This window comes from Vidua chalybeata, chromosome 1 (genome assembly GCF_026979565.1).
Source record: "Vidua chalybeata isolate OUT-0048 chromosome 1, bVidCha1 merged haplotype, whole genome shotgun sequence".
NCBI classification, from domain to species: domain Eukaryota; kingdom Metazoa; phylum Chordata; class Aves; order Passeriformes; family Viduidae; genus Vidua; species Vidua chalybeata.
Genome location: NC_071530.1, coordinates 16,622,995 through 16,644,365, shown reverse-complemented (window position 1 = coordinate 16,644,365; position 21,371 = coordinate 16,622,995). Strand labels below are relative to the sequence as shown.

General features: G+C 40.2%; 1 protein-coding gene across 2 annotated transcripts in view; it reads left to right on the top strand.

The window, feature by feature from the left end:
- APBB1IP (amyloid beta precursor protein binding family B member 1 interacting protein) overlaps positions 1 to 21,005 on the top strand; it is a 63,879-nt gene extending 42,874 nt beyond the window's left edge. For both annotated transcript variants that reach the window (XM_053960864.1, XM_053960855.1), the window contains 5 exons: positions 775 to 885; positions 12,502 to 12,600; positions 13,541 to 13,658; positions 17,522 to 17,619; positions 19,554 to 21,005. In XM_053960864.1, the coding sequence (XP_053816839.1) occupies positions 775 to 885; positions 12,502 to 12,600; positions 13,541 to 13,658; positions 17,522 to 17,619; positions 19,554 to 20,087 (960 nt within the window). In that variant the 3' untranslated portion in view covers positions 20,088 to 21,005. The remainder of the gene's footprint in view (positions 1 to 774; positions 886 to 12,501; positions 12,601 to 13,540; positions 13,659 to 17,521; positions 17,620 to 19,553) is intronic.
- Positions 21,006 to 21,371: the final 366 nt, after the last annotated feature.

Sequence of the window (21,371 nt, the reverse complement as noted above, 5' to 3'; positions counted from 1 at the left end):
AGCCAACTCAAGGGCATATTGTAATGAAAATATCATTAAAAATGAGAACAGCATATGCCCATATCATACCCCATTTTTAGGGGCAGAGGGAGCTTGTGGTTTATTGTTTTATTTTTCTTTTTTCCCCCACAATTTCCTGATTTCTCAGTTTAGCCAAAAGCGACCATGTGAAATGGCTATTTTTGCATTTCCACACAAAGGATTGCAAAAGTTACTATATGCAGAATTCATCACTGAGAAACATGCCAGCAACAGAAACCTTGTTACTTTAGCAATATTTTGTGAACAAGCAAATGTTATGATAAACAGAAATGGAATGATGCCCAGAAATCTGAGAAAATGCTAAGCAAAACAGATTGAACGTGTACTTATTTCCTGATGAGGGTTTGTTTGTTACATTTACAAAAGGAAAACAAGCTCCCCAAGCAATTTAGAACCCCAAATCTTCTTTCTCCACTCAGAATTTTAAGGGTGTGGTTTATTACTGTGGTGTTCTCTTTTGTCATATTAAACATAAGCTAAAATCTCTACACAAAGCAAGGAAGCACAGCATAACCAGAACAAGAGCAAAATGTTGAATTGTGTTATAGATTATTCATAATATGCACTGACCCTCTTCCAATTTTTATTTTAAGAAAACAGACACTTAAAATTAAGCCTTGTTTTTTCAGTCAGCTTCATTGGCATTGTTGCATTTGATAAAGGTCCTATTAATGAGTTTCATATCAAAATTCAATTTGCTCTAACAATGATGGGCTTGGTTTTCATTTGTAGACATCACGAGATCTGGCATGCTTCCTTCAGTTTGAGAACGTGAACGTGTATTATGGTTATCAACATAAAGTGAAATATAAGGCACCTACAGATCACTGCTTTGTCTTAAAGGTAATGTACAAAAAAAAATTCTTCAAATGTCACACAATTTCTTTTATATGCAAACATGTTTAAGTTTGAATCTACAAGGATCCTGATAAGATAGAATAACTCCTACAAAATCATGTGTAATTTCTTCTTTGCTTCATTGTTATCAGCAACATACATTTAGAACCTTAATTTTATTGCTGATAGTCCTGTGATATATGTCTACACTGCATCCTCAAGTTTTCTTCAAAACAGGGTTGAATATGTTGACTGTTCAGGTGACTGGACACATTTGGGCAGCTGACACCCAGGGCAGATGTATGATGAGAAGTCTGGCAGTCTCTAATTTTGATGTTATGAGCACTATGGATTATACACTAAAAAGCATGTCTACTTTTTTTGTGGTGTAGTCATACCTGTTGAGGGGTTTGTTGAAACTGAGATGCAAAATTTTGCAGGAGTAGGCATCTCATTTGTCGTATTTTATTGCACTGCTGTTTCTGGCAGGAAGGCAAAATACATTGCTCATCCACTCATGAAAATCAATGCTTGTTCTTGAATAAGTATCTCATTGCTGCCTCTCCAGGTAATAGCACTGCAAATAGGCTGGGGATTCTGCATTCCTCTCAGGAAAGGAAAAGAAGCCCATGATTTTCTCCTAGTTTAGGCAACAGAAATGAAGCTTTGAGGTTGTAGTAATTTGGCCTTGCTATCTGCCATATCACTGTGTATAAGACAGAAGAAAATCTCGTTGCTGCTTTTCTTTCTAAAGGCGTGCAGTGTGAACAAAGTATCAGAAAACACAGTAATCTTGCCACCTCAGAAAAAAAAGTACAGGAAACATTCACATCAAAGGTCACTTACAGTACCACATTTCTGGCTGTAGTTGCACACTTAAAGTACTTTTTTACTGAGTTCCAAAATGTCTGCTAACCTAATTTACATATGGCCAAGCAGAAGTGGTTTATAGACACAGATTTATTTTCTGAATCAGATGTATCTAATTAACACAGATGAGCAGTTTTAATACTATAGACCTCCACAAAACACTCTACAAGAAACACAGCTTTCAGGTTAATAGGTAAAGAAGTTAATAGGTAAGCATTACTTCTGAAAAGTACAACCTTTAATGGAAAAAAGGAAAAAGGGAGCTGATGTAAAAAACAAGGGGAAATTCATTTTCTAAACAGATTACTGGTCTAAGAACTATCTGACTAATTTAATAAAAGTCATTCACATTCTGTTCAGATGAAAATAAAAGCACGATTTTTGAATGTATGTATTTTGAACTGTTCACAATAGTTAGGTAAACCTTCTGGACTTACTACCATCTTTTCTGAAAAGAGGTATGCTATTTACACTAGCAAAAAGTCATACCTCAACTGAAATTCCTGCTTTATTTAATGTGTGATGTTAGTGCTGTACCTTCAATATGAAATTGGAAGAAAAAGATCAAAAGCTTACACAGGAAAGCTTCATGTATAATAGGTTTATAAATGTATGAAACCTACTTAGCAAATCATGTCTGCTCTGATGCTTCTAAAATGTGTTTGCAGTACACTAGAAAAAAACATTGTATCAATAATTATTTCTGAACAATGTAACTTAGTGATGAATAGATTATGTTACAGTGCTTGTTCTTCCTTTTAATTACTACAAATCATCATTTGGTAGATTCTTTTCCCGCTCGGTTTCAGATGTGGCTTTTTTTTAATGGCTGACTTGCAGGGGCTGAAGTTTGTCAAGAAGTACAGGCAAATACTGATATCTTCATATTTCTGTTCTGCTCTTCTGTTCTGTTGTTTCAGAAGTGAAAGTCTCCCACTTAGGGTGGCTTTCTGAGGGTGGTGGAGAGTTTAATATTTATTATAATTTCTGTACATTAATTTGAATTCTATATATAATTAGACTATTAACTCTACTTTTTAAAGCCATGCTGCTGAAATTAGTTCTCTCATATCCTTGGCTTACTTTTGGAGGTTTGAGCTGGGGATGTAATGCATCTTGAGATCTGTGGGCTGAGGGAAAGAGCAAAGTTAAATGTCAGTCTCTCTGATTGGATCCTTGGCGACACAAAAGCATGTGGACGGTAACACTGAGCCATTTATTACACTTAGTCACATTTTTGTTCTGTCTGGTTTGATCTGTAAGTCTCCTAGAAGAAAATATCTCTCTTGCTGGGAGACACTTGTCCTGACATGTCAAAGGAAAACAAACCATCATTCTTGAGATATTTCTCATCCTGCCATATTTTGCAAATGAAGTCCTCCAGAAGAAATAACAGTACTCTCACAGACAGGTGCAGTGCAGACAGGTGCATCTCTAAATGGGATGTGGGCTTTTTCTCCAGTTTCTTCTCCTTGGCTACAGTCAGGCATGGGGCTTGCAGAGACAGTGAGATTTTGGTCATAGTGCCTGTCCCAGCTAACATGCATCCAGTCACCAGGAGCTGCTCTCTCTGTCCTGTTTCCTGTATAATCTAGGTGTTTCATTTCAACTTCAGTGATCATACCTGGGTTATGTAGCTAATGCTGGCTTGGGTGCTGGTATTAGTGTACCAACAAGATCATGCACATCATGGGCAGGTTGCTTTGATACTTAGCCTGAAGCTGTGGTAGTTTTTGCAGCCTGGGATATTGGAGCTGCACCTAAACTAGCTCAAATGTAAGTATTCTTATCTGCAGATCCATGCTGTAGGATATTCCTCTTACAGCTAGAGAAGCACTATGTGTTATGAGTGCTCCTTGTGTATCATTTCTTCCCATTATGTCAGCACCCCACTGCATATACTATACCTCAGCACAAAAATGGGATGTACTTTGCTTATTTCTTAATAATCAAGACACTGAGGAGATAATGGGCAAAAGGGTGGCGTGCCAGAAGCAATTAAACATCACAGTGTTAACTAGCAAAAGTCATTTTGCTGAGCTTATTCAGAAGTTTCCTTTCAGGATGATTCAGGAGACAGCTGCAGTAACAGAACAAAGCAGCTACTTCCTCATATCAGGCAGCAGAAAGCCCAGCTGTGACCAACCAGAAAGAGCACAGCTGGCTGCTAGGTGGTGAGAGCAGGGTCACCTTTAGCTGTGCATGTGCAGCAGACCAGGACTGATGTGGTGGGTCCTGAGGACAAGACTACAGCCTGGCACAGAGCCTCCAATGGAGCTGGCTTTCAATAATCCTTAGGCTTTGGGGCAACTAAAAACTTGAACTGTGCTTTATTTCCTAGTGGCTATTTGGTCTGTGCTGAGCTTTAAACTTCTTCAGTGCACTTGTTCTATATCACTGCTAAACAAACCTTCCTCTCTCAAAGGAAGTCCCACATTTCAAAACCAAAGAACAACAGAAAGAACTCTCAGAATATTAAAAACAGAGCCTCTGAGTATAAGAAATACTCTTTGGACATCTGCTCTTCTAAATATGCAGATTCTTCCTATTTTGTACTCAGCCTAAGTCTTATACTTTCATAAATTTAAAGAGCCCACACTTCTCTTGACATCAGATAAAGTGAGTCTTTTCCTAATAGGGATCTCCATATGCAGAGAAGAGGAGAGGAAAGGTCAGCCAAGTTTGAAAAAATACCCTCACTCAAACCTGCATCTCTCAAGTTCAGATTTGTCACCCTGTTCCAGCAGAGGAGGCAGGAGAGAGTCACAGCACAGCTCTCTGTGCCACCCTGCACAGAGTGCTGGCCACTCCTGGGAGAGCAGTGGTGAGGGAACAAAATTCTCTCTGCTTTCCAGCAAACATGTATTCACACACTGCACACCGCAAGTAGCAATGGTTTAGTTCCTCAGAGCCACCTTTGCATTTACAAATGTGTGGTTTTATATCTAGATTCCCTGCAAATTTTCTCATTCACCATCTCATGTTATATGGGAAATGCTGTGGAAGTAAATGAGACCTTTAATGATTTATTTTATATTCTGAAACTGAAAGCCCACAAAAATAAGGTATTTCACCAGAAAGAAAGGGATCTGTCCATCATGCTAGTAACAGCATCTATTGCACTGAGCAGAAAGAGTGAATAATGTTCATTTTGTGGATTGTGTCTGTCTGTGCATGCGCACGCATGCTTATCCAGGAGCTGATTTTGTCACACCATGTTGAAAAATCTTTCAAAGCACACAAATAGCAAGGTAATCTATATGCAAATTTGCTGGTTTAGTCAGTCTGATGTGCCTGTGACAAAGAGCGGATTTAATTATAGTTTATTGGTGCTGGTTATGCTTGAGTAATCTGGAGGTAATGGTGCATAATGCTGAATTAATCTAGGATGAAAAGAATTGGTTTCCTGGGGATAAACTGAGACAAAGGCGAATCATCCTCTATTTCTACAGCTGGGTACATTTTCCTGTACAGTCAAAACAGTTAAGTTTTCCTGGCACCATTTGGCACCATTATTAAAAAAAAAAATTCTAATTATCCAAAGAATTTTGGAAGTAAATTTTCAAAAATAATAGCTTGTTTGCAATAGCAGCATCATTCTAGCAGGTGATTTGGTATTCATCTGCTTCCCTCCTGATTCCTGCCTCCCTCACACCCTGTGTGCTCCATGTGGGCTGAATCATGTATGTAATGCATTCAACACAAAGACAGTTAAAAAGGAAATGGTGAGAATTAGCAGTGTTTGAGATAGAAAACACTATGAATAACAACTATGTAGGACAAATGGCTACTGCAGGAAACAAAGATAGAAAACAGGAGATTTTTTTTTAATGTGAAAGATTCGGAAATTGTTTTAGTGTGAGTGCTTCAGATAAGTGTTTCAGAGTAAATTCATTGCTAGATTAACTGAGAAAGCAGAAGTAGAAATACTTTTTATTGCAGAACACTTTCAGGTACATGGGATTACAGTCATGTACATGCCCAGTTTTGCTAGATTAATGTATAAACAGCAGGGAGAATAATGACAGAGAATGGACAGGGAGAATTTGAATATGATAGCTTTGGAAAATATTACCTCCTGTATAAAGCAGACCTCTTTGGTTACAATGGCTATTATATATATATATTTTAATGACCTAAAATTTTTGCCTCAGGTCAGTAGAGAAATGTAGGTCAAAAGAATAATTTCCTTAATAATAGGGCAATTACTCTTTTATACATAGAGTTGACACATCTTCAAGAGATCAGTTAAGTATGATCATCTTCATGCAAGGGGTGCATAGCATCTGAATTTGACCATGATGAATAGTAGATTACAAATCTGAACCATTTCAATGTGACTTTTGAAAGGTAATGACTATTTATTCCACTTCCAGACACAGGAGCCAGAAGAGTCTCAGCTTTTCAGAGAAGCTAGTTTAACACAGCACAAGTTCATTGGTAGTAGTTAAGGTATCCAAAAGAATTGAGCATTTTGTGAAAATTCGGCCAAAAGCCAAAGCTTGTCATCCAAAGTTAGTCACTCTTTATGCTTCTGGCTATTGTTTCTGCCTCAGAGACCGAGCAACGATCCCTATATTTTGGGGCAAAGAATGCAATGAGATGCCTGAATAACTTCAGTTTACTTTTCATCTTCAGTGTTGGAAGAAGGCAACGCAAAAGAACATTTTATTGGGATAATATCCAATTTCATGCACACATGGCCTTCAGTCATTTGTTTTGGCAGACACCATAGAAACCACATCATTCAGTTCCCATTTCTTCAGGTTTTCAATGTGTTTTATCTTTTTTTCCTTAGGCAAAGAGTTTACTTTATATCTGAAAATGCTATCTGTGGACAAATATTTTTTTAAACCTCTCCAGAAAACAAACTCTTTATATTCCAGTGCTTCTGCTTTTTTTATCTCTAGACAATTGATACTCACAGAGGAGACAGTGGGACAGGGGAAAGTACTCGGTTCTGTTCCAAGCCTCTTCAGTGCTTTTCTGGGTGAAACATGGCACATCCTTTTGCAGCCTCATGTTTGAGATGCACAGATCTTAGTACCTACAAAATCAGGCTCAATGATGCAACTAATTCATCATTATTAAGAGTTTTGACATCGATAGATGAAAGTTCACTGTAGTCCATATTATTACAAAGCACTATTCAATTTTTTTAATTTGAGAAAAATTCTGGACAGCTTTTCTACTTGCATATTTCCACTTTTCTTTTAAACTATGACTTCTAGAGTTGTTACTGTTTAAGCAGTTGTCTTTCATAATTCATTTTGGTGCTGCGTATTTCAGAGGCAAAGGTGCTAAACCTTTCCAGAGAAGATGTTTTCACTTTGCTGTCAGATGATTTTAATGATCTTTTCAAGACATGGTATGCACCCTATAGCAAAATAATTTATCTGTCTATGTATGAGGTGTGGCATACTGAGGTTAGTGTTATTTTGCCTTAAAATACAGTATTTCTCACATGGCTGTTGTGATTGATGTTGTTGACCTCTGTTCGTCTCACAGACAAGTTATTACAGAGACTCTGAACCTAGTTTAGTAAAACCAGACTTGCATAGTGACTACAGCTGCTTATGTCTGTGTGCTGGACTAAACACTCTCCTGAGACATGGGAGCTGTGAAAGGAGGAAATTGGTCCACACAGAACCATAGATTCATTTAGGGATCTTCATACCAAGTCAGCATTTCCAGCCACTTCCAGCTGCTTAGGTTCTTCTTCAAATTGTTTATTCTGACTCACTATTACAATGCACTATGTAGTAGATTTTGTGTGAAGTTTTAAGTGGCAAATTGAGCTTGTAAAGGTCAGCATAGAGAGCCAAGAATTCTGCCATTTGTACTGCCGAAGCAATTCCACCATGATGCAGTTCCTCCAAGTGAGCAAATGGTGGGGTGAGTGGGCTGTGTCAATTCTTGGCTGAAACATTTTACTTTCCTACCTAAAGCAGCATGCTTCATGCATCTAAAAACCACAGGAAGCCAAATGTCTCCATCTGAGCCAGTTACTAATAATCTTGTATGGGTAGAAACCTTGATGGCTAAGCTTAGTGCTGCTGGTGTTTGTTCCTGTGGTGTGGCCTTGCTGTAGGCAGCCTCTGTACTGGCAGCCTGGAACAGTCCTCCTTAGGCCTGATCCAAAGCTCTTGTGAGGTGAGGGAGATACTTCCAGCTGACCTCACTGGGCTGTGGATCCAGTAATGAGTTAAGCTTTATGTGTCATCCATAAAGTTACATCTAAAAAGAGCCAGTGCTGCTGCTGCTTCTTGGAAAATGAGAGACAATACCATTCTTCTGACCTTGCTTCTCAGAGCTGGGAGTTCAGCAGCCTGCTAGTCTGGTCCCTAATTGACAGCACATATTTGTGACTGTGCACTTAATCACAGTTGCTGATTGGAGTAATTTAATCAAGGAACTGATTGGGGCAATTTGGAATAGGTCCCACTGGTGAATATCAGTAGTTAAGATGGATTGCCTGGTGGAGACAATAGCCAGCAAATGACAGGGTAAAGGGTAGCCAGTAAGTAACTCACATGCTATCCAGCAAGGGACACTGTCACCTTGTTCACTGGCAATTCCCCCTCAACTTCTCACGATTGTGAGACCCCCCACAGTCTGAAAATATTCATAGGCAGGGTGAGGAGTGAGGTGAGGAAATTTGCTGATGATATTATATTATTCAGATCATTGAAGAAAGGGCAGACTGAGGAATTCTGGAAGGCCATTGTGAGGCTGAGGTTCAGTGCTCAGTAGTTGTCAGATATATAAATCAAGCATTAGGAATTATTAGGAAAGACATAGATGATAAAACAGCAAATGTTGCCTTACCATGGCAAAAGTTCATGATTTCTGTTCACCTGTACAGTTCTGGTCCTCTCATGTCAAAGAGAATATATAATAAACTTGTAAAAGTATCAAGCAGGAGCAACAAGGATAAGCGAAGGTAAGGAATTACTTTGACTTGAAGAATTACTGAAGAGACTAGAAGCCCGTAGGCTAAAAAGAAGAGACAGCTTGCCATGAGTATGATGAGGATCTCCAGGCTCAGGAGTGGCATGAAAAGGTCTGGCTAGGGGTCAGGCATTCAGCATCTCTTCCAAAACAAGAATGTTACACAAAGCTTGTGGCAGTCAGCTTCAGAGAAGGAGGTGGTTCTTCATAGAGTGCATGACAGACTTGTGAAAGTTGTTGCTAAAAGGTGTTGTGGATGCCAGAATTCTCTTTGTGCTCAATAAAAACTGAAGAAGTACCTGGAAGAGAACCTATTTATGAAGAAACCACACGAGTCTCAGAAAATTGCCAAAAATCATTGTAGACAGGGAGCGTACAGAGAAGTATCATATATGCTTATCTTGTACTTCCTCTTCCCACATTTTGGGCCACTCTCAGAGTCCAGGTACTGGATTCAGGGACCTTTGATCTGACACAATGCAGGTGTTCTTGTGAAACTGATATTTCCATAGGGTGCCCGAGAGGAGAGGTCTGCAGCAGCCTCTCTTGAGCACCCCAGAAGCAGATCCCCATGGCAGAGCTGTGTGTATGTGCAGCACTATTACCTAGCTTGCTCTATGCCTTGACCTCCTCTGCCTTGTTATGCAGTGTGGACATTCTTCCAGATGTTTGCATGAACCATTTGTTAAATTATGGAAGTCTTCTATTTTTGCTTGTAATAAAAACACACACTGGTAGATGTGGTGTTTAAAAATGGAGGGGAATACGTAGATGCAATGGATTTCTTGCCATGAAAAAGAAGGGGAAGGAAAAGCTCTCTTTTTTCCTTTTTTAAAGGTTTGGGTGCCATCTGCTGGGTTCAGTAGGACCTTACACACTGGAGCAAAAATGCTAGTTGCTGGTTGAAAAGTGCCTGAAGAACTGAATTTACCAAGAGTTGCAGTGTCTTTGTTTGCACCTCCTGGTTCTTTTGTCTCCATTGGTAATAATGTAACCCAGGTATATGGGATGTACTCTGTCACACAAAAAAGTGCCTGCTTACAGTTCCCTTTTAAAGGTACCATTCCGGGTGAATTCTCTGATTTTCACTGTGTTTGGTCACCTAATGGAGAATAGTGGAAGGACACAAGGATTTTTGGGCATTGTGTCCTAGCCACATCTTGTGCTAACAGAGGCTACTCTGAGCAGCATTCAGGCTCTCTGAGGCTGTGGGAGACAGGGACAGATGCTGGGAGCTGGAGCAGGCTGTTTGTCCAGGGGCCTGGTTACTGCCTCGGTTTGATAAGTGGAGAGATGTATAAAAACAAGATACAGCCCTGTATGTTGAGCTCTGTGAAGGGGTGATGTGTGGGTGTACCAGGTAGGTGAGGTCCACGAGGTGGGCATGGCCCCTGCTCTGCAGTTAAGGCATGTGGTGACAGTGAGCTGGCACCTCTGGGCTTGCAGTGTGGGTTCTCCTTTGCTCTCAGGCTGGGAGTGCCCCAAAGCAAGGTGGTGGAATAAGGCAGCCACAGGCACTTCCAGAGATGGAAGCAGACTCGGCATATTCATTGTCCAGGGGAGATGGCCACCTGTGTGTTTGCAGAAAGCCTGTGACCTGTGTGAGCAGGTGAGTGCAAACATGCAGGGACTTGTAACATGGGTGCCCACAGCCTTGGGATGCATCTGTCCCTGTGAGACCTCTGAAGGGTAATATCCCTTTGGTTTTTTCTTCCTCACAGTTATCTCCATGGTATGCTCCCTCTCACTCCATAATTTGATGATACAGGGCTTTAGCAGCAATAGTGGCTTGTGCAGTCCTATCCTCTCATCCATCCCTTGCTACTCATTCTCTCCCCAAGTCACACTGTTCCTTATTCCTTCACCCTATGTGAGGTCATGCTGTGGACTGCTGGGTTTAAAAATATATAAACCAAAACTACAGCATGATGAAATGGGTTATATATAACCCAGACCAGTTCCATCTTTGGTTTTTTTTAATCCAATTTTGTCCTCCTGAGCAGCTGGGTCAGCACAAGCAAGGGAAGCCTGGTGTCTGCAGTGTTGAGCTGGGAGCAAGGGACATGTGGCTGAGGAGCAAGTCCACTGTGTTTGGCTCTGCTTTTGGGTCACCCAGCTGTGGGCAGGTTTGGCCTCTGCAGCAGGATGTCCCAGCCAGCAGCAGATATTTGTGAGGAGGTGGCACCTATGTGAGCCAGAGGTTGGCAGTGCTCTGTGCTGGGAGGGACCTTGCTGAGTTCCCCATGTGCAGCATTGCTCTGTTTTGGGGGCTTAATGACACCTATAAACCCAGTGTCCTTGTTAGATGGAGGTGTGCTTTGAATTTTTAACTGCACAGGCTGAAAAGAGCGTGAATCCTTGGAGCATATTTAGGTACTCTTTGTGCATTCACAGTATTTCACTAACTGTGTATAGTAAAAAAAGGCAACCCTGACTGGGAAGAAATTATGATGTCTGGCTCCAGATTAGAAGGCTGAAGGATAGCTTTATTAAAACTATACTATATTACATTAATATACTATTTAAAGAGAAACTATCCTATTCTACATACATATTTCTTATTTACCTATCAACTAACAACTCGTGACGTCTCTGCTGAGAGTCCGAGACACAGCTGGATCCGATTGGTCATTGAACCCAAACAATCTTCACCAGAATCCAATCAAGCAATCACTTCAGGTAAACAATCTCCATACCAAATTCCACATGGAGAAAACAAAGGAGCAGAGATAAAGATTGCTTTCTCTTCTTCTCTCTGTGCTTTTCTTGAGAGACAAAATTATGTCTCTCTGTCCGGAGAATGTGAATGCCACAACTGTGCACTTACAATTTTTAAGAATATAGATAGAAGTGAGCACATAAATAAGGGATAATGGAGTGTTTTTCCTTTGGGTCCATTCTTTCCTTTGCATATCAAGAGATGGCAGTATGTTATCCAAGTTACTAAAGACTTAAATCTTTCTCTGCTTTAGCAGGGGAACCAAATTCATTCAGAGTCTTAGAATGTTCAGTCCTAGGCAAGTAGGAAGTCTGGTATTTTGATGGTCTTTAAGTTGCAAAGATATGTCAACACATATCAATACTACATTTTCAGTAAAGGAAAGAGATCCTAAATTTTGTCCAAAATGAAAAAAAAAGGTTTTAAAATTGTAAAATTTTAAAATTCTGGTACAAACAAAGGAAAAAGAATACTTCTGATGGTGCTGAATTTTGAATGATCCTCTATCCGGAACATATAACAGTTTTATCTATACTTTTTGCAAAAACAGCAAAAGTAAAGAAGAATAAAAATGCATAAGAAGAAATCTAGAATTGAGCCCAAAGAAAAGCATTCAGTTAGGAGGAAAAATCTGTTTAAGCCGAAAGTTTATACTTAAACAAATTTAACATAGTCTTTGAAAACTAATTATGTTCAATGTTCAGTCTAAGTGCCTCACATATGACAAACCACAAATGAGAAACAGACTTCCTTCTAGCGTTTGTACATTGAGTGTTAGACCTTGAACCAGAGCAATTATAGATATCATTGAACTCTAGATCACTGTTACATTTCTGAAACCCTTGAATTCACATTATAATGCATTTAAATTATTTCAAGCAAAAGCTGCCAGTGAAAACTTGTGTACTGTTCATAATCACCATATTTTTTATATTTTCTTATACTCTGTTTTTGCTGTCTTTTTTTTTTAAATCATCATCATCATGATGTGTTTTCACAGGGTCATTGTGTGGTTCCTTCAGACTTTCATATAGTGATTTAATTTCTGTGTTTGTCTTATTTTATAAATTAATATCTTTCAGCACCCTCAGATTCAAAAGGAGTCACAATATATCAAGTACTTGTGCTGTGATGATAAAGCAACCCTGCATCAGTGGGTAACAGGAATAAGAATTGCCAAGGTGAGATTAAAAGCAAATTTACTTTAATATATTTTCTGTAAAAGCTGTTCTTCCTGAGGTTGCTGACTGTCATCACCTCAACTGGAAATGCTGTGACAAGAATGGACATTCATGCTAATTTTACCACAGGAACAAAGATCAGAACTGCATGATGAGGATGGATTTACTGAATATCCCTGTACCTTAGCTGTCAGTATGTTTTTCTTATTAACACAGGAGTGAGTTCAGTAGCTATAAAACTCATGTACTCGTAAAACTTACTGCACAATTATCTGGCTCAATAATAACATGCTGTATCTAAAGTATGCAAGCTCTTGTTAGTCCAGTTGTGACATTTTTCAGACAGTCCTACCCAAATTGTCTGTCTCACTCTGTTCAAAAATATCCTAATTGACAGCCCATTTTTCTTTGTACAAAACATTAAGGTAGATGCATTTATACATAGCCTTGGTATTGGCTGTATTTTCCCATATAGACCTACTCCTCTTATCTGTTAGTTTGGGCTTTTCCAGACAGCTCTGCTGCAGGGTGGCACATCACAAAGGTGTGGGGTGAGCATAAAATTATGTCATGTCTTACACTGACATAGCTGTTTGCTCTAGAGCTTGGGATTCAGTGTCTCAAGTCTCCAGTTTGAAAATGTAATAGTTGGGAAAAGATACTGAGAACAGTTGATTTTAAAGCCAGGTTTCAAGAAGTTTACAGATACTGAAACGAACATGAAATGTAAGAATGATATCAGTAGGACTGTGTTTGGTCATTGGGATTCATGTTTTATTAGGCTTTCCACCTGGCCCTACACAGAAAAGGCACACTACTTCTAGAAAGGCACCTTTTAACAAAACTAGGTAGGAAGAAACGTGGTCAGAAAAGTTGTCCAAGAGCAAAATGAATGCTTGGCCTATGTCAAACTCACGTTATTGTTTTGATTCTTTTGCAGTATGGAAAGACGCTCTATGACAATTACAAATGTGCAGTGAAGAAAGCTGGCTTGTCCTCTCGGTGGGCAAATCAAAGAGTGGTGGAACCAGCTGCTCCTGCAGGATCCTCATCAGCAGGTACTGACACTGCCATGGCAGTTGAAGTCACATTTATTGCCCCCTTCTATTATCATCTGTGTTGCATAGAGTCTTTATTCAAAAAACTATCCCATGGATTCAGCAAGATGCCTTTTTATAGACAGGCCAGCGTAGCAGCAAAGCTCTCACTTTACAGTTAGAACTTGGAGAATACAAAGACAGTTCACTGAAGAACAGTTTAAATCTGCATAACTTAATAAGGCATTTTTCTGTTGGCATCTGAATCCTTTATCCTCCATCTGCATTTTGCAGACTGATGGTCCATATCTCAAAAGTTTCTATTTGCCCATCTCTACACTGGCTGTATTGGAGATTTTCTTCCAATTAGTAAAAGGGGTGAGTGGCATGTTCTGAGATAGATCATTACAGAAAGATTAGAAAATATTAGAAGTCATTATAGAAAGGGTGAGCCACTCTCTGTCCTAGCCTTTCACTCATTTGCATGGTAACAATATAGGTGTTAGGACACAAGTAAGAAAGGATTGCCTTATTTTCTAACCTTACTTTTCCAGTACCTCCATCATACTGCTGTTACTGATCTGATCATGGGACCAGTACAACAGTGCATGATAGTAGCTGTAACTTGCATGACTATTTTTAATTTACATGCTTAAGCTATGCTTTATTAGGAAAGGCATGCTGGCCAAGTACTTACTGTCATAAGGCAGGCGAAGTCAAAATTACTGTTGGAAGCTAATACTCTGACTTCTCATGTAGACAACTCAAATACCTTTCTAGGGCTTCACTTCAGTTCATCTTTTTTGAGAACATTGGAGATAGAAGATGGTCTTCCTACTATTCCTTGGAGTCACATCATGTTAATAAATACACATCTGGTGTGGGGAGACCCAGTAACAGACTCTTTTGAGATCAAGGAGGTTTCTGCTGGGGGAAAGTGTTTTTATGGGCTTGTTTTACTATTCGTTATCCTGCTCTGATTTTGTTAGCAATAAATTCACTTTATATCACTAAGTTGTGCCTGTTTTGCCTTTGATAGTATTTGGTGAGTGATCTCTCCGAGTTTTTATCTGAACCCATGAATTGTTTGTTAAATTTCTCTCCTCTGTCTAACTGCAGAGAGGAGTGAGTGCGCAGCTTTTGTGGGTGCCTAGCATCTGAGCAGTGTCAACCCTTGACAGGAGGAAGTTTACTTGAGTGAGGGTGGGTTTGACAGTCGTGGAACATTTGTGTTCAGGTGCTGACAGCAGTAGAGAGGTGGCTGTCCAGGGGGGCTCCATGCTGGTGCTGCCATCTGTCCTGGATATGGGCAGGACTGAGGCCCTATAAAGGCTGTATATACATCTCTGTGACTTCAGCTCCTGACTAAGATCCAGGAACACTGCATGTGTTCAATAGAATGTACTGCTAATTTTAACTAATGGATTGCATTAAGTGGTTAAGTAGGCTGGAAAGGCTTTAGTCATATATACTGAGTCTATGGAATTACCTCTGAAGGAACATTAGTGTTGTAATTGAGGCAAGTCACTGTGATTCTGAGAATCTTACACTTGTCATAGCTGCCCTGTATAAAGCCTGGGCCTGACTATGCTACTAGAACTGCCTAACTGTGAGCAGTTTTTGGTTTGTGTTTTGGAAAAGGAACAAAGGACGTTCACTTCTGTTTTCCAATGGCTCCATAGCCCTTTGTATGGGCTGACTTCAGTATAGGCTAAAATCTGCTATAGAAAACTACAGTCCTGTGTGAACTGGGCAGGGGCTGTACTCTGTTAACTTCAGTGGCAGCCAAGGAAGGCAGGTGAAACTTTGGTTCTCACTTACCATGTAGCCATTATTCCCTGGACACAGTGCTGTAACCAGCATTGGTATGTTCACATATACCCCAGCCTGTGTAGTCTGTGGCTCTGAAGCATCCCAGGTGCACCTCAGTCAAAATATGTTGTTTCCCTATCTGCCTTACTGTGTGCCTTTGAACACAAAAAAAAAATCAATCTATGTAGTTGTCCTGCACAATATCATGATGTTTGAAAGATGGAAGATGTCACTTTATGCAGATGTTCCTTATCACTACAAAGATAAATATTTTGCATTTGGGTATGTATATTTTGCATTATTTCGACTACCTTTTTTTTTCCTTAAATACTAATTCACTGTAACATTTTGAAGAAATTAACTTCTAAAGAATATGATAACATTTATATTAAAAATAAATTTTGAGAATAGAATGCATGGGCTCACATACTATATTTCTGGGAGTCCATTAGCTGGCTGACAGGAGATGATGTAGCAAGTGTTGCTTTCAAGTCTTGCATAGTTTTTGAAATCCATTAACAGAAGAAACAGATTAGTGTGTCCCACCCTTCTGTAACATCATTCTTGCCAAGTAGAACGCTATACCTCCACTAGATAGAGTGGATCTTTCTCTGCTCTCCTTTATTTAGTTAAATCTCAGTATGACTGAGGGCAGCAACATCTTTGAGCAGTGTGAAAACCAAACTCCTGCTCTGCTATGAGCAGCAGACAAAGGGAGGTGAGACAGTAACTTGCTCCACTTTAGGGAGCATAACCTTTCTTGGCCACAGAACCCAGGGATTTACATCTCCTGCCACAAGACTGCCACCAGCCACAAGACTGGTTTTATGTCTTTGTTGACTTCCATGTGAGTCCTTCAACAAACACAAGATTGTTCCAATGATGAACAATTGTTGAATGATCCAAATGGTACTTTGGATTAAATATGCTGAACAACATGCAGGCACAGGTATAAAACCTAAGGATGTTAGACCACCTTCTGTTGTATCTTGAAGCTTAAATAGCCTTAGTAAATGAGGCACACTGCAGAGTTTGTCTTCTTTGCCAGTCATGTGATTTGCAGGTATGGCAGTAAAAATATTTTATTCTATTTCTTATCATAGTCTTACAACCTCTTTGCTGATCAGTAAAGTACATGTCAAGATTAAAGCCATTGTTGTGCTTAGTCTACACTGTAGACAGCTAAAGGTTCACTAACATCTGAGAAGTACATGAGTGGAACTTTACTGGATCTCAGAACTGTAAATTATAATAGAGCTAAGGCAGTCATTAAGGTTTGCAAATGTAAGTCTCTAGGCACCAAACACTGTCTACTACTTTGACACAGCTTTCAAAAATGCTACACTAAACTGGAGAGTATTTAATCCTCATCAGACTACATAGGGGCAGGGGATTTTTTATAATTAAACTTGTAAATTTGTTCTTTGGTCTCACAGTCACTTACTCCATTTGACAGTACTGGGTTATTTATGTATATCCTTTGCACAAGCAGAAATGGTGGGCAGATGTTTTGCAGAGCTTTAACACAGCCAGCTTTTGGATCTGCACTAATCTGAGAACACAGTGAAATTCACAGACCTTTGTGATTCCAAATGGGGCAGATATTTCAGAGCTGGGGACATGTTTTAGCTTATTTACTAAAGAAAGTGGATCAGCCCCTCTGTAGGATTTCAGACTTTCCACTCCAATGACTGATTGCTGTGAAACTATGGTGCTTTTAGTCTTTAGCCTAAATTAAACCAAGAAAAAAAAAAGCATAAAAACTGGGAATATAGTAATAATGTATCACACTGCAAACTTCAAAATGCTGTTGGGAAACACAAGTATTTTAATGTAAGGTACTTTGTTTATTTTCCTTAATTAATGAACTGAATATGAAAAGTCACAAAATGAGCTTGAAGTAGAAAACAGATTTTACTGAGTTATGTGTAAAAACCCTTTAACAAGTGTTTACTTGTGGAAGTTGTAAAGAAATTTTTATAGCCTTTTTCTTAGTTGGGTATTCCCTGATCTGGTTAATATCACAAAAACATAACAATCTCTTCCCTCTGGCTCCTCTCTCCTTGTCACAGGTACTGTTCAGTCAAATGGACAGATTCCCCAAAGTGTTCATCATTCCAGTACAGAACTTCCAGACACTCAGAAGAAAGTGGATACATCTGAGGCACAAGTGAGCGGTTACTGCAGTTAAATGTCGTCTGTGAACAAGTTTTCCAAGTTTGTTTTCTTTCACCTACTGTCTTCCCTCTCAAAGAGCCAATGAGAAGGATTTGACTCCTGGGAAAGGTGGCTGCCCCTCCTCATGCTTTGCACACTGCAAACAATGTGTGTGTGCTGTGCAGAACCAGGAGCCTCCGCTGGGAGGTGAAGGCACAGCCACCCACTGCTTCTGTTCTTCAGAACAAGCAGCCATGAGTTCATGTAGCAGAAATAGGAATGTGCCTGCTGGGATAGTCTCCAAGTGTGCTGCCGGAACCTTGGTGTTGTGTTCTGTCTCTGCCAAAAAAAAAAAAAAGGTCTTGCCTTAGAAACACAACACATATAGTAGTGTTTTCAGTAGGGAACACTGCACAGCTGAAGATGAGTGTGTAAAAAAGGAGAAACTGTGAAGAACTGAGGGAAAACCTTACATGTTTTCCTTAGGCTCTAAATGCATTTCTTGTTGAGCTCCAAATTTCATGTATTTGCACCAAATCTGGCTGTAAAAATATCAAAGCGTACAGTAATAGAACCTCAAGAACATCATACAGAAAAAAGTGTGCATTTGTTTGCAGTTCATCACTCAATCTCTTTATCATGTATGAAGTTCATAGGACAAACGAAATTAAATTCCTAGGATTTTCCTGTCACCAGCATTACATGTTCTACTCTTCCTGTTTCTGAGTTCCTCCTGTTTCTCTTTTCTGAACTTCACTTCCTCTGGACCAGATTACATTCTGAGAATTCAGCCACTGGTTCCCTCCTCCTGTGTCTCATTTACTTCCATGTTTGTTGGCAAGGAGTGAGGAAGAGGAGACATACATGTTATAATTAGTTCATGCTAGAATTAATGCTGCTGCAGGGATGCAGAGCACTTTTCTCTAGAAGTAGCAAACAGGAGGAACTGGAGATCTCCATGCAGCCACTCGGCTTCAATCTCACTGCAATTATGGACATGGGGGGATAGCTCCCATGACTGGAATGTTGCCATGAAGGGCCACAGGCTGTTTAGGAGAGACAGCCCAGGAAGGTGCAGTGGTGGAGTTGCCCTTGATGTGAAGCAACACTTGGAGAGTGCCGAGCTCTGCCCTGGTGAGGATAATAGGACAGACTAGTAAGGGTGACACCACTGTGGGTGTTTGCTACAGGCCACCTGATCAGAAGGAGGGAGTGGATGAGGCCTTCCACAGGCAGCTGGAAGCAGCCCTACAGTCACAGGCTTGAGTTCTTGGGGGGCTTTATCTACACTGACATCTTCTGGAGAAGCAAAACAGCAAAGCACAAGCAGTGCAGGAGGTTCCTGGAAAGCATTGATAACTTCCTGTCACAGATAGTGAAGGATCCCACAGGGAATGCTGGGCTGCCCGACCTTACACTAACAAACAGGGAAGCCTTGTTGGACATGTGACGGTTGGGGCAGCCTTGGCTGCAGTGACCATAGAATTCAGTATTGAAGGAAGAGTAGCAGGACAGAGAGCAAGATTTCAAACAGGGACTCCAGGAGAGCTAACTTTAGCATCTTTAGGGATCTTCTTGGAAGAATCCCATGGGGGAAGGCCCTGAAGGGAAGAGGGGTCCAAGAGAGGTGGTCAGTATTCAAGGATCATTTCTTCCGGGCTCAAGGACAATGAATCCCAAAGATACTTCCTTTAGTCTTACTAACTGCAATTATTTAAAATTTTGAAATCAGTCATCAAATAGGGAGGTTTCCTCTGTGAAACCTCTACGGGCAGCTCCAGAAAGAAAACAAAATACTCTTTTCATGTTTCAGGTGAAATGTACTCTACCTAATTTCCCTGTCTACTACACTCATGTGTTTTCACATCTTTTTATGTTCTTAGGCAGTGGCATTAGTTTACATGTCTACTGACTGTGTCTGTCCTTTTATTTTTCTGTTTATTAAAGGCTGAAACAAATAATGCCAGTGCACCTGGCCTGGCACAACCATTGCTGAGGCCACAGAAAGTCCAGAGTAAGAGGACCTCACTGCAGCCTCCTCCTCCACCTGAAAGGCGTTCATCTGCTATTTCTGCTTCACCAGTTCTACCCTCCAAAGTGAAACGAGACAGTGGCATTTTCCTAACAGATCCAGAGAGCTTTCCAGCACCACCACCTTCACTGAAGATTGATTTTCCTCCACCACCACCACCCGATTTCTGGGAACCACCTCCTGATTTTGTGCCTCCACCACCACCAGTCTCCAGCAGCAGTAATGGAGATGTGCCATTACCTCCTCCACCTCCACCTGTCTCCAGTAAGCCTCCACCACCTCCCGTGAAGAAACCTGTGCCACTTCCTCCAAAAAGGCTGGAAAACACAGGACAAGATGGAGAGCCACAGTCAGTGGGGCCACCTCTGATTGCAGGGGGAGGCAAGCAAGCAGATTTCATGTCTGACCTAATGAAAGCTCTTGAGAAGAAAAGGGGTAACACCTCCTGAACTCTGGGAGTGGGTAGACTTTAAGACATAGCTGGTTTTGTGAGGCATCACAGAAGATCATGCTGGATCAGGCTTCTCCAGAAGGAATTCTCCTTCAGAGTTCCTCTTGGTGGGTCTCAAGAAGGTGGGGCACCCTTTGACCCCCAATTTGTCCCTGCAACCTGCCCCTTTCCCCTTGCACCTCACCATCCCCTGCTCTTAACTCCCATTCCAGCACCAGACAAAGGTAAGAATTAGCTGTAGAGTCTTGCTTCCCTTCACAAGAACAGCCAGGGATGGTAGAGCCAGCCATTTCAGAAAGTGAAATGCATCTACTTTGGCAGCCTTTTTAGTAGAATTGGAGTTAAAGGAAAAATACAATGTCCTCATGCAAATTTTGAGAAGTGGGAAGGAAGATCCCTTTTTACAGAATTGCCCTTAGAAGTTCTTTATCAGAAAACTTTCAGCTATGGGGGGTTTTCTTCCAATACAAAGATGCTTTTAAATTTTTTTTTAATAGTCTGCCTTAAAAATTAAAATCTCAGCTAGATTCCTGTGAGATGTAAGAACCATTTCCAGACAGTGTCACCCCAAATGTTATACACTCCTGTTTCTATATGCAACTCAGTTGTACCTGTCAGCATTCACAGCTGAAGCTTTGAAATCTCATTTATTTGGTTAACCTTAGACAAAGAAAATAATTTTATTTTGAAATCATGTATGCTTCCATGGTAAGCAGGATTTTTTTTTCTCTTGGTTAACATTTGTCTTCAAACTGTACCTAGATGATGTGTCTTGTGAAAGACTTTGTAATTATCTTGTACCTGATAGGAATGTCTCCTCCTACATTTTTTTCATTTATTCTCCCCATTTAATTCTCCACTATTCGTTTAGGAAGCATTCATTGTTAGCTCTTAAATAAAAATAGCTTCTATTTTATATCTGTAAAAAGTGTCACAGTTAATGAACAGCCATTTTACTGGGAATTGGAACTTCAAATATTTTAAAGAATTTTTGCCTACACCTTCTAGACTTTGTTTTTATTTATTCTGGTCTTTGCCTCTTCTCATACACACTTGACCTTCCAAGATACCATCAGCAGTATATCTCTGTATTTTGAATTATAAAAAAGCATAAAGAATGAAGTGTGTGGTCTAAATAAATAAATGCATAAAAGCAGCTGACAGAGCAGGGGGTGAGCCCTGAGTGTTTGTCAGAATTCCTAGATCCAGAAGTGGTGGTTGAGGCAAGAGAATGATATGGTGGTGGCAGTGCCACGGTCTGTGTTTTGGGTCATCTCTAGTC